This window comes from Telopea speciosissima, unplaced genomic scaffold, assembly GCF_018873765.1.
Source record: "Telopea speciosissima isolate NSW1024214 ecotype Mountain lineage unplaced genomic scaffold, Tspe_v1 Tspe_v1.0065, whole genome shotgun sequence".
Lineage (NCBI taxonomy): Eukaryota > Viridiplantae > Streptophyta > Magnoliopsida > Proteales > Proteaceae > Telopea > Telopea speciosissima.
Window position 1 is genome coordinate 116,996 of NW_025317401.1, and position 13,240 is coordinate 130,235.

Consider the following 13,240-nt stretch of genomic DNA (forward strand, 5'->3'; position numbering starts at 1 on the left):
GCGCTTCGTAAACTGTCTTGTCTCTTATGAGGTTTGTCGGGGAGTGCATACTCAATCAGTGTGTGTGATCCCATGCTTTGAAAATATTATCCTCAATATCATCATCATCAACTAGTAAAAAATCATCTTCTGGATCTGGAGAAGGATCTTCCTAAGGCAGCTCCAATGGTCTCCTTCCATGGTGGTAAGGTGAGACCAGAGAGAAGCTCACTAAGAACAGCACTGACCGACAGACACAGGGTGGAGTCCAGTGGACAATGGTCTTACATGGAATCATCTCTGTTCATATAATTTGCGGGCTCAAATGAGTGGTGCCAGTTATCAAAGGATAGAGAGAAGAAAAAAAAAGAGCTTTTCAAACAAGTCAGAGAAACAGAGTCTCTCTCTCTCTCCACATTCTCTGCAATGTCAAGGGAGATAGAAGAAGAAGAACCATAATCTTTAAAAAAAAAAAAAAATATGGCTCAATCCCATGTCTCTCCACCACATTTCACACCTCTCTTCGTCTTCCATTTGTTGCTCTTCCACTTGCTCCACACTCACCCACCCCTCGTGTCGGCAGTTAACATTACATCCCTCCTGTGCTCCTTCCCTGATCTCTCTGACTTCAATAACCTCCTCACCAGTTCTTCACTCTCTTCCGAGCTCTCTCTCCGCTCCTCCCTCACCCTCCTCGCCGTCCCCAACCGCTTCCTCCGCTCTTCCGGCCTCCTCCACCACACCTCCACCGGCACCACCGTTGCCGACATCCTCCGCTTCCATGTCCTTCTTCAATATCTCTCCTGGCCAGACTTCCTTCATGTCCCTCTTAATGGTAGACTCGTCACCACCCTCTTCCAAACCACTGGCCGCGCCACCGGCAACCTCGGCTCCGTCAACATCACCCTCAACCCATCCGACTCCACCGTCTCCGTCGGCTCCACCAACTCCTCCACTACCATCCTCTCCCTCGTTAAAACTCTCCCTTACAATGTCTCTATCTTCACTGTTAATTCCCTCCTTGTCTCCTCCAGTTTCGATCTCATGACATTTGAGAATCAACCCCCTGTTGGTCTCAACATTACCAAGATCTTAATAGATAGCCATAACTTCAATGTCGCTGCTTCCATGCTCACTGCTTCTGGTTTCGTTAAGGAGTTCGAGGACGACGAAGGTGGAGCTGGGATTACGTTCTTCGTTCCCACTGATATGGCTTTCGCTGATCTTCCCACCATGGTGACGCTTCAGTCTTTGCCTGCTGACGAGAAAGCTGTCATCTTGAAGTTTCATGTACTGCATTCTTACTACCCTTTGGGTTCGCTAGAATCTATAGTTAACCCTGTGCAGCCAACGTTGGCGACGGAGGACATGGGAGCTGGGAGATTTACTTTGAATATTACGAGGTTTAATGGTTCACTGGTGATTGATACGGGGATTGTTCAAGCTTCGATAACGCAGACGGTTTTAGATCAAAACCCTGTTTCGATTTTTGCTGTTTCGAGAGTTTTGTTGCCCAGGGAGATCTTTGGTAACGAAGCCATGGGGTCTTCGAGGTCCGCCAGTGGAATGCTCAGAGCTTCGCCTCCGGAGGTGTCGTCTCCACAGGATTTGCCTTGGTTGAATAGCCCACCGGCTCAGCTCTCGTCTCCCCCTGATTTTCGCGAGGAGATTCGATCCAGTGCGGCTGTTATTGAGCTGCGCAAAGCTGTTGCTCTACTCTGTATACTGTTCAACCACTTGGTCTACTAGTTATGTAGTATTTGATTTATGTTTTCTCTTAATATTATTTGGTGGTATATCAATTAGGCTTCCTTGGTATAATTTGAGAACCAGCGCACCATTAGTTTTGGGTGGGTGGGGTAGTTTCCTTCTCTTCCATGGATGTTTTGTTGTAAAGTGCCCGTATTCAGTTCCTTTTTTCTTCCATTTTTTTTTTGGGTGGGCGGGGGGAGGGGGTGGGGGTTGGTCTGCAACTCTGTATGGGTGTGCAAGAAGAAGGTGATTTGTTTCTGTTGTATCCTAACAGTGGTCTCAGACTATCAATTACTTGTTTAACTGTGAGGAAGAAATTGGAAAATTAGTTTTTGCTGTTAATGGAAAGGATGTAACTCTAACTATTGAATTTAGGCTATTTGTTTATTGTCTCCATAAATATCAATGTTATATACTCTGGAGGAAGTCAATTGAAATAGAATGGGCACATTGCCATACTCTAAATCATCTCTTCTTGATCAGTTTCCATCTCTGTAACTCTTTCTCGTCGTCACCTTATGACTACACTCTACAGTAGCTCTTGAGAGATTGCGACATGGGAGATTGATCTGTTGGAGTTTCTGATTGTTGTCCTTAAATTGGAACCCCCTGTGCCTGTGGTCGGAAAGACTTCATGACATCAAGATAAAGGTGAGAACAGAGTCCATATAATGATATAAGATTGATATTTAAGTGCCTCCTCAGATTTCATTTCAATTGATGTTTGAAGGGAGATTTGATTTTCCTTGTTGAATTACATTTGCTCTTCAATTTAATGAAAGAAACAGAGAATGGTATTGGAGCCCAGCAACAAAAATGACATAGGCCAGTAAATTTATCATGTTTCTGTTTAGAAAAGGGGAACAAAATAAAAAAGTGTACAGAATTTCCCTATTCTTTGGGTTTCCCTCTTTGTTTAATTTGATTAGTACAGCTGTGGAAACCCATCAAAACAAGTTATGATCATGGAATATCTAGAGGTTGACATATCATGTTCTAAATATCTGAAGGAAAAGTATCTATTTGACATTTTCATTAATATTTTTTCCAGTGATCATTCCTTTTTTTATTTTTTATTATTTTTTATAGCAAGTTAACAGTCATGGAAACCCAAGGGAAGAAGAATAGTCATAGTCTAACACCTGAGATAGCACTACAGTGACAGAACATTAATCTGCTTCTTCATCACTTGGGTAATGAAGAATAACCCATTAAAATAACATTCTCATTCATGATCTCACTTGGTCTGTGTAAATTAGCTAAAGCACAATGGAACTGGGAGATGCTGACAAAGACAAAGGTGATGGAAACAATGGCCACCCAAATGGTGACTTCTCTTATGTCTGTCAGGTCTCTCTTTCTGTCAAACAGACACACAGACATTATGAAACCAGATTCTTTTTTCTCTCTTCATGAAATCCCTTTCTTTTGGATGCTCAGCTATTCAGTCTGGTAGGCAATTCCCATTTTTGGAATAGTTTGGTCCTTTTTTGTTGTTGGAACTTTGTACTTTTCAGAAAATAATTCCATTATTGGGTATAAATCCAACATGCGTAGGTTTCACAGCCATGATTTGGTCTTTTAGTTATGAAAGAGTTTAGTTGATTATTTCTTAATTTGGTATCTGTTTTATCTATTTAATGGTTCCAATAACTAGGCTTGGAGCCCTTGTATGGAAGAGCATTGTGTCATGGCCTTGAAAAGTGAAAAGGTGATGCTGATCTGTACATTGGAGCTGCCTATGTTGGTCCTTTCGCAGTAGAACCCAATGGCAAATATGCCACACAACTTGCTGTTGTTCTAAAAGTCTACCATTCTGGTTTCCTTACATATTGGATATTGATCGAAAGACCATATTCCATGGAAGGTAATCATTCCTTATTGTTTCTCTCCAGTTTTACCTTTCATTAGGGTAATTTTATATGAATATAAATCTTGCGTAAAGCTTAACGTCTATTCGTATATTTGAAGATGGTTAAGATTCACTCGCATTGTGTGAAATTTTATTCGTTACTAATCCAAGTGAGCCTCTTTGTAGGCATCATTAACACCCAGCATAATCTAAAAAGAAAAAAAAATGCTTGTTGATATATCTTTTGACCAGTGTCATTAAGATGGTATTCCATATGAAAGCCTATCTTAATCAGTTAATTCCATAGTTGTTGTGTCCCCATCTATGTTTCCTTAGCACCTCTTGCTTGGATAAATTTACAAATGCTATGCACATAAAATATGATTATGCATATATATTAAAAAGTTATTTGTTTTATATGTTTTTACTTTTCAAGGAAAATATAATTCCTACTCTCTCTCTCAAGCACACATGCACCACACACACTCACTCACACACCCACAAAGAGGAGGGAGAAGAATAGGTGTTAAGTTCCATTTGGGGTCCTCTTAATTGGAGGATAAATTTTAGGATTGAGTGAGATCCTACTTTTAGGATGATCCTAATGTTCCAAGTATTTCCTCAGGATTTTAATGTGATTTAGTGGCAGAAGTTTCATTAATTGTGTATTAACTTTGGATTGAAGGCCCTTCAAACTTTTCCTTTTCTTTTTCTTTGATGTTTTTATTCCTGTAGCGTTTATGATGTACATATTCAGGGGAGCATGCATCATCTATCAACAGTGGGAACAAGATAGGGTGGTAATGAAGTTAAACCCATGGAACATAGAGGTGACAGTGCTAATAAGAGGACTTAAATTTTTCAATGGGGTGGCTATTTGATGTGGGAGCATGATGAACACCATTTGATGAGATTTGATCTTTTATTTTGGGCCTTTGATTTGTACTTTGGAACTTGGATGTATTGTGATAATGTAGGCTCGGTACATAGGATAGTTTTAAAATCTGTTTGATTCTTTAGTTAGGTGTTGATTAGTATTATAATATTTTATTTCAGTTTATGTAAATAATAGATTTTAACTATCTTTAGGATTTTGTGGGGCCCAGTCCTTGTTGGATCAGTGGCAACCCAAGAGCACGGTTTGAGGTTTCGCGAGATTTCGGTAAGTTTCGGTGAAATATTTTTGGTTTCACCAGGTATTGAAATGAAACGGCATGTGAGACACAAGGTTTGCCAAGTTTCGAACGGAAATTTGGTGTTTCGCCGAAACTTCGGTCTTATGAACAGTTTTGCCAAAATTTCGGTCGAAACAGTTCCAAGCCTTAGATATAAATGCAAGGTTTTGCACTACATGGGTTGAAATTTTGACCCATTTCGTGAGTTCTGCTTGGTTTCAATAGAAAAGCTTTAAAATTCCTTTTTTTTTTTTTGCTTTTTTGGCCAAATTGCCTCTGTAGAAGCTCGGAACCAGTGCTTGAGCTGTCGAGGAACACAGTGGGAGCGACGATTTGCTGCGTTGTTGGAAGATCCAAAATTGGAGGTACATCACTTTTTCCAAAAACTAAGTTTTGAAAAAAAAAAAAAAAAAAAAAGATTAATACTAGGTGGTTGTCATTCAATTTTTATATGTTACACACTGTAGCCCGATCTGACTTCACGGAGCCAGATTTCATTTTTGCCTCTGATGTATTTGACTCTGTTAAGGTTGCAATATTGTACCATGGGGGTACAAAGTTATGTGTACCACGCTAAGGGCAGTGTCCCTATCGTGGCTGGTTAGTCTTGTTAGATATAGTTTGTTATTTTCCTAGTTAGATTAGATTACTCTTTCCTATTTTAGCTATGATCTTATTTTGTATCTTATCTAGGATTCATTTCCTTGTTTAAGAAGGAAGTCTAAGTTGTAATTGCTGATTATAAATACATACAATTGGGGGGGGGGGGGGACTGCTGTGATCACCGATTGCTGGTCTTCTCAGCAGTCTCTTCCTCTTCTTCCTCGGTTCTCTCTCTCTCTCCCTCTTGCATGGTATGGTTGCTAATTTCTGATATTGTTACATGGTATCAGAGCATTAATAACCAGTAATCTCCTCATTCAATTACTGGTTTGATAGTCCATTAAAGGACTGTTATTGTTCTCTGGTTGCAGCAACCTATGCTGCCTATATACTATTTTTTGCCCTAGTTAATGATGATACAAAGCTGAACTAGGCATTCTACTACTCATACTTTGATGTTCATGAAGTTATTTGGATGCGCTGTACTTATTCATGGGTTTTTGGTCTAAATTGAGCTATCTTCATATATCTCTTAAACTCATTGCTTTTAGCCTTCGAGTACTGGCTTGTTTAAGTTTTTGTTTTGTTATGTTTCTGGTTTGTATTATTTGACCATGTTTGAAGTTTTAATTGTATGAAAATTCTTCCTTGTGTATGTTTGTTGTCTAAAACTAATTTCTCTTTGTTCATTTTCCATTCTTACTCATCCGGACTGACTCAGACAAATTGACAAAGTAACTTATTTAGGGCACGAAAGGACACACTGTTTCATTTTATTTTTCATTACCTTCTCTGTTCACCCTCCTACTCCTCAATAAACCTCTTCCTTTATCAAAGCCCTCCATTCTCCTTCATTTCTCAATCTCTCTTCCCTCCCTCTTGTTTTCTGTCCTACTATGTTTCTAGCCTAGGGTTTCTTTTTATGGATTCTCAAAAGCATCCAAATCACCTCCACAAGACATTGACTGGTAAAGGAAAAAGAAAGCAACCGGAATCATGAAGAAGTCAGGAAGGTTTATGGTTCTCCTCTGACTCGGCTCAAGATTCATGGGAGATGTTTGAGAGAAAGAAGATACCTCCTGGAAGGTTTGTTGATTTACGCTCTCTGGTTAATTTTGGAATGAGTGAAATATTTGATTGGTTAGGGTGGTTAAATGTTCTGCTATTGATTCAAAAATGTTTCCAATACTTCTGTGTGTGTTTTATTGCAATTTGATTGAAGGACATGGTGGAATTTTCCTGATTAAGAGTTATATTAAAGGAGTCAAAATTGAGTTTGATATTGAATAGAAGGAAATTTTTTGGATATTCATACTGATGGGGAATTGGTGTTTTTAAATCCTAAGGAATATCATACATCTATGATGGATGAAGCAAGGGTTTATAACACTATCTGGAAGGATTGGGAAAACCACACAAGGATTAAGAGTAATGCCCTAAAGACTATTCCCAAACTAATTAGTTGGATAATTCAGCACAAAACCCTTCCCAGAAGTGGATATAATGATGTACTCTCATTACAGGCTTATCTGTCCTACTGTGTAGCAATTGGAAAAACAAATCTATCTGACATACATGATCACAAATGACCATAGGCTACATATTTGTCTTCTCCTCTATGGAAAGTTATTGACTCGGATTTTTAAACACTTAAAAGTAGAATTGTTGGAGAAGAATTTAAGGGAGATTTAGATTCCACCACCTTGAAGAGGATGGGCATCAGAAATGAGCCCACCAGCTGCAATGATGAGGAAGATCCTACAAGAGATGCCCCAGTTGGATCAGGACTGAGGATGAGCAAGAACAACAACAAATTCCTGTGCCCCAACTTGAAGTTCCTGCCACCAGTAACCATCTCACCAAGAGAAGAGTTTCAATCCTATGTCAGGGAGTTAATTGAAAGTATCTGACACTTTTGAGGCAAAAATCAGTTCTGCTCATGATGCTTTAGCTGCTCAGAACCAGGAGATTTTGAGGCAGCTTCTTGCAATCTCACTCCATCTATCTCCAGCCCCTACTTCATCTCCTCCTCCTCCTGATCAACCATAAAGATTGTTGACAGCTCTATATTTGGGAACTTAGATGCTACACTTGTGTTTGGATAGTGCTCTTTTAAGCAATGCTTTTTTTCTTGCCTTCATATCAAGTCAATATGTATTGGATATGTTATGTGTTTTTATCCTTGTGCCTGTCTCTATAATTTCATTTATGGATATGTGTGCTGTCCCTGTGATTTCATTTATGGATGTGTGTGCTTTCTTCTTTTCATCTTAATTGTACTCCTTTCATGTGTGATTGTGAATATTTTATTAGTGTAGTTTCATTCTTATCTTTTTTATGTCTCAGTGTAATTTCATTCTAGTAGTGCTCATTTTAGCTTTTTTGCTTATAGTTGCTCCTTTCATTGATTAAACCCTAGCACTAAATGGTCATATCAATCTTGGGTTGATATGTTGCCTACTTGAGTACATCAAGTTGATATCAGTTATGGACTCTTATTCTCAATGGTAACACCTTTTGAGTTCATACTTTGCATTTCCATACAAAATGTATGGTGTCTATTCTTATTCTCCCTGTGGATGACTCCTCTTTTTGTCGATGACAATGGGGGAGAATCATTATGGTGGAAACATATGGGGGAGTTATAAGGCATATATATTTTGGAGAAACCAGGTTGATTATGCATTTGTAAAGGTATCCATGGTTTGCATTTGATAGGCGAGTATTCCCTATTTTTTATCATAGTTGTCAAGGCGGCAAAGCGACCCAAGGTGCTGGAGGGGTGTCTAAGTGCTTAGGCGACAAGGCACCCGTCTAGGCGTCGCTTAGGCGACCAAGGCGCTCCCAAGTATTATTTTTTATTTTCCCCTTTTCTAATGGTATATAGTATGCTACAATATATACCTTATATCATCAAAAATCAACGTTAAGCTTCCATAAAAAATAAATATTAAGCCATATTAAGTCACATCAAGTCGTAAAAAATCAATATTAAACCACATCAAGTCATCAAAAATCAACATAGAACTAGAAGACAATTGAATTGAAGAAGCAAGCTATTGGAAGTTTGAAACAACCAAACATACATTTGGTTTATACTAGTCTCACATTTTGTTTATATTGTTCTTAAAAATATGATCTTATCTATAAGTAATTAAATTGTTCTCGATTTAGAAAAATTTTCTTGTTCTCTAAGAAGTTCGACTAGTCAGATGATTTTATTTTTAAATGAGACTTTTAGTAGTAGGTAGAGCATAAAATCAGCTTTCCTATAAATCCAAAATTGCTTAAATATAATTTATATTGAAGAAGTTATGTTCCCGTCAAACTTTATTTGGTATGTGCGAATGCTGTCAAAATCGCTCTAAATGAAAATATTTTTTTAGATATCAAAACAAATGAATATTTTACCGCATTTTTTGTTTTTAGCAATGTTTTATCACATTAAGATTTATAGAATTTTTAGATTTGAGAAAAACCCTAGCATTAGAAAGTTGAAAATTTTATCTATCGTCGAAAATTCAATTTTTGTTCTTGAACTGGGGGGTTGATTTTTTTTTCTTTTGGAATTTGATTTTTTAATTATTTTTATTGGATTCAAATAGGAGGATGTTTACTTATTTATGAATAATATCTTAAGTAAATGAAATACCAAATATAAAAATATTTACTTAAATGATATTTGGCATAAATAAGGGCCAATATCGGGTTCGATACAAAAAAAAAAAAAAAAAAAAAACAACCAGTACAAGTTGCCTTGCAATAAGGCGGAGGTCGCCTAGGCCCCAACAAAACTAACTGCCTAGACGCCTAGGCGGCGCCTTGGCGATGCTTTGACAACTATGCTTTTGATACTCTTCACCTTTGTTCATTACCTTACATTTTCATAATGTCATTTAGTCATACTTAAAACTTATAATTAAAAGGTATTGATTGTCTATGGCATTAATTGTGGGAAAGTTGATAAACTTTTCTATCACAGTTTGTCATCACCAAAAAAGGGGGAGATTATTGAGGAATTGTTTGTTTAGTTTTTGGTGATTACTAATTGTTAAAAGGTGTTTGTCTATTTAGTTTGTATGGAAGTATATAGGATGGTGTGTTGACAAGGGCTATAATGGCTGGTCAAGATCTTGGCCATCCATTTAAGGCAGATAGTGACAATTCAATAGTGATCATGTGCCTTGTGTAAGTCCAAGTTTGTTGGAGATGTTTCATTCAAACAGTGGCTCAACAGCTTTTGAGGTTTATTCATCAAGGACTATATTCGAAGACTTCTCTCAACTTAGAATTTTCTATTTGTAGTTGAATTACGCGACCCGAAATTGAGTGGTTCGGCTTAAAACACATATAAATCATATTGAAAAATGAGTTTGTCAAAATTAGAATCAGAATCAATCTTAAAGGGCATTCGGTCACTTTACCAGTTCACCGGTTTGTCTTGGATCCAGTTTACCTAAGAGTTATGGGGAGAATATGGGGAGAAACCGACCAAGAGAAATATCTGTGCCAAGTCTTATACGGCAGTAACCGGCAGTTATTCGACCGTTAAGGTAGCTCTCTAGTGTTAGTAGATTGTTAAGCTCACTGGCTTATCGGTAGCAGCCCGTTGCAAACCTCCCAGGTGTAAGGCTGCATATATTATGACCTTCCCTAAACCCCGTAGTGGCGGAAGCCTTGTGCACTGGATATGTCATTTTAGTTACTAGCATTTGGCTCGTCGATTGATTAATTATTTGCTTGTTAGATCTTATTTTGACAATGGTTTTCTAGCCCCCATCAAAGCCTTATTCAATGGCAATGTTGAGGCTGCAAGCAAGACTTTCAGTATCATCAATTGAATATCCTTAAGTCTTCCTTCTGCTCATATAGTGGAAATCATCATTTATGCTATTCATTTGTATATCTTCCAACTAGAGGTTCTTAGTTTGAGTTTTAAATTGTATGTCTTGGCTATCGAGCCCCTTCATCTTCTCATCATTGTTGAGAGATTTGTTTGGGTTGTTACTAGTAAATAATGAAACAACTAAGTGTGAATGTGCCTTAAATACTTGGGTTAGTGTGGAGTCTGGTAAAAGCATTGTAAGAGAGTATGAACTAGTGAAAGGTTAAGTGTAATCTTGGGAGTGGATCGTAGGTAAGTTGTCGAACTCACTATCACTATAAATCTTATGTGTCAATTGTCTTTCATTCTCTTCTTACTATTTCTGGAAGAAAAAAAACTACTGTTTCAATAGATTCTTGAATATCTTTAAGGGCAACTTTGGATCTTTGCACCTCCAAATCTATAATGGGAAAACTTGCATTGACCATCCACGCAAACAACCTTTAAGATTCTTCAACTTTTGGAGAACACCTAATCGGAACTACGTAAGACCACTGAACAATGTCTAGAAATCCTTCATGATCTATTCAAAACTCGTGAGTTCTAAGGAACATATTCTCCTATTTATTGATTTTGTTCATCGTGTTCGTTGAGTTCCTTTGCTGGAATTTTTATCTGGCACCGTTCATGGCTACTTGCTTCTACTCCACCATCACTTTGCTTCAGAAAAATGAGAATGTCACATCAGCAAAAAGTAAATGATAAATAATAGGGGTAGATCTCGTGATCTTGACCTCGGTGAGAATCCTATTCTCTTGACAGAACTGAAAAATGCAGAAAACTCTCTCCATTGCAATTATAAAATACAGTGAACTAAGAGGTCAATGGATTTGGCTCCTGTCCTGCCGTGGCGGGAGCTGGAGCGTCCAGCACCCACCTAAGATTTGAACATCTGGCATGTAATTAATCCAACAGTAAAAAAAAGGCATGGGTATAATATAATCCACTTTCATCTCTCATCCTCTCGTTCTCCAAAACCCGACCCCAACATATTTTGGTTTCTCTCTTCTCTTCCCTCTCCATCTTCTCTGGAGGAACAAAGCTCAAACCCTAGGCGAACAGTGAACGGCGAACGGCGAACGGAGAACGGCGACCGGCGATAGGCGACTGGTGACGGCGAGGTTAACCTGAAATTTAATTCTTCACTCTCTCTCATTTTCGTTCAAACCCTAAAAAATGGATTTTGTTTTTGGTACAGGGGAAGTGGAAGAAGATTTTGAAGCTCCTCACCGCCGGCGAGGCAGAACCAGGTAATGTGACTCGTCTATTTCACTTTCGTTTTCCCTTCTCTGATTTTCACTTTCGTTTTCCCATTCTCTGATTTGAGCAGAATGATATCAGATGGTGGTTGAAGGCCTCTTTGCAAGAAGATCTGGATAAAAGGGTTTTTGAGCAATACTACATTCGACACAGCAGGATCATTTGAGCAATAATGTAGGTCCAAGAAGCACCGGCAATACTGATTTTGTTTCCTGCTGTACTTTTGGTTTACATTAGAGTGGAAAAGTTGACATTGGGGATTTAATTACATGACATAGGGTTAATAAGGGTTTTGGAAAGATGAGTTAAACGAGATGGTTGCTTCCTGATATAAAGAAAAGATCGTTGTTCCTCCTTCTAGGTGTTCTGTTCTGCATTCAGAGAAGCTCTATCTTCAATGGTCCACCAAAAGTAGAAACCTTCTCTGATTTTCACTTCTAGCAAAACCACCACCAAATCGAACCTCTAGAACTCAAGAAAGCAAATGTGGAAGCCATTCAAGAACGCCACAAGGTTATGTGACTCATGTGTCTGAGTTTACACACAAACAGTATAGGTTGCCAACCGGTCGCCGTCACCGTTCGCCGTGGGTTTGAACTTCGTTCCTCCAGGGAAGATGGAGAGGGAAGAGTCGAGAGAAACCTAAAAACGAGAGTCTATAGGTTTCAAATTTGCAAATGGTGTCAAATGTTCGGGTCGGGTTTTAGTAGAACGAGAGGGTGAGAGATGAAAGTAGATTACATTATGTCCATTCTTTTTTGACCGTTGGATTAGTTACATGCCAGATGTCCAAGTCCAAATCTTAGGTGGTGCTGGACGCTCCAACTCCCGCCACTGGAGGACAAGAGCCAAATCCGAGGTCACTCTGTCAATGTCCCCTTGATGGAAAGATATTATCAAAGGATGAAACGTTTATTTTGATTTAAGCGTGACAGAGACGAGACAATTGACACAAGATCACACTATTGGTCACTCAAACTAATAAATTCCATAATCTCTCTTAAATAACCCCCATCAACTCTATCATAGGCTTTTGACATAACTTCAATTGCCATGGATGCCCCTATAGATTTGCATTTGCTTATATAGCTTACCACCTCGTTGTAGCAATAAAATTGTTTGAATTTTGTCTTCCTTTAATGAAAGCAATATACTAAGGAGAGAGATTTTTTTTTAATTTTTTCTTTGTAATAGTGATTGAAGGCTATTTGCCATAAGCTTTGAGAACTTGTAAACCACATTATAGAGATTGATAGGTCCAATAATCCTCAGGAGTGATAAGGTTTTCAGCTTTTTGAATCAAAGCAATTAAGTCTCAAAAAAAAAAAAAAAAAAATCGAAGCAATTACGGATTGGCTTAAGGATTTAGGAAGTGTCCTATTCTGAAGAAACCTTGTACTAGGTTTACAACATCCTTCTCTATGACCTTCCAGCATTTTTGATAGAAACATTTTGAAAATCCATCTGGTCGAGGCACATTTAAAGGACAAATATTGAGTATAGATTTTAACTCCTCTAGTGATGGAATGCCAATTAGGGATTCATTGTAATCTCTAGAGATGCAACAAGGGAAAATGCCATTAATGGTTCAGGATTAGAAGCGAAGTTAGATGTGAATACAACAACAATAACAACTCAGTCTTATCCCAACTAAATGGGATCCGCGCTACATGGATCCTAGCAAAGATAAAATATTAAAAAGAAAAGTAAAAATAAAATAGGACAGCGATATCG

General features: G+C 38.2%; 1 protein-coding gene across 1 annotated transcript; it reads left to right on the top strand.

Moving 5' to 3' along the window:
- The first annotated feature begins 459 nt into the window (after positions 1-459).
- On the top strand, positions 460-1,845 carry LOC122647491 (fasciclin-like arabinogalactan protein 4). Its single transcript, XM_043840879.1, has one exon. The coding sequence runs from the start codon at positions 460-462 to the stop codon at positions 1,726-1,728; it is 1,269 nt and encodes a 422-aa protein (XP_043696814.1). The 3' UTR covers positions 1,729-1,845.
- Positions 1,846-13,240: the final 11,395 nt, after the last annotated feature.

Excerpts from the sequence above, each read along its gene's own strand:
- LOC122647491 (XM_043840879.1), top strand. The coding sequence starts at position 460 with ATGGCTCAATCCCATGTCTCTCCACCACATTTCACACCTCTCTTCGTC.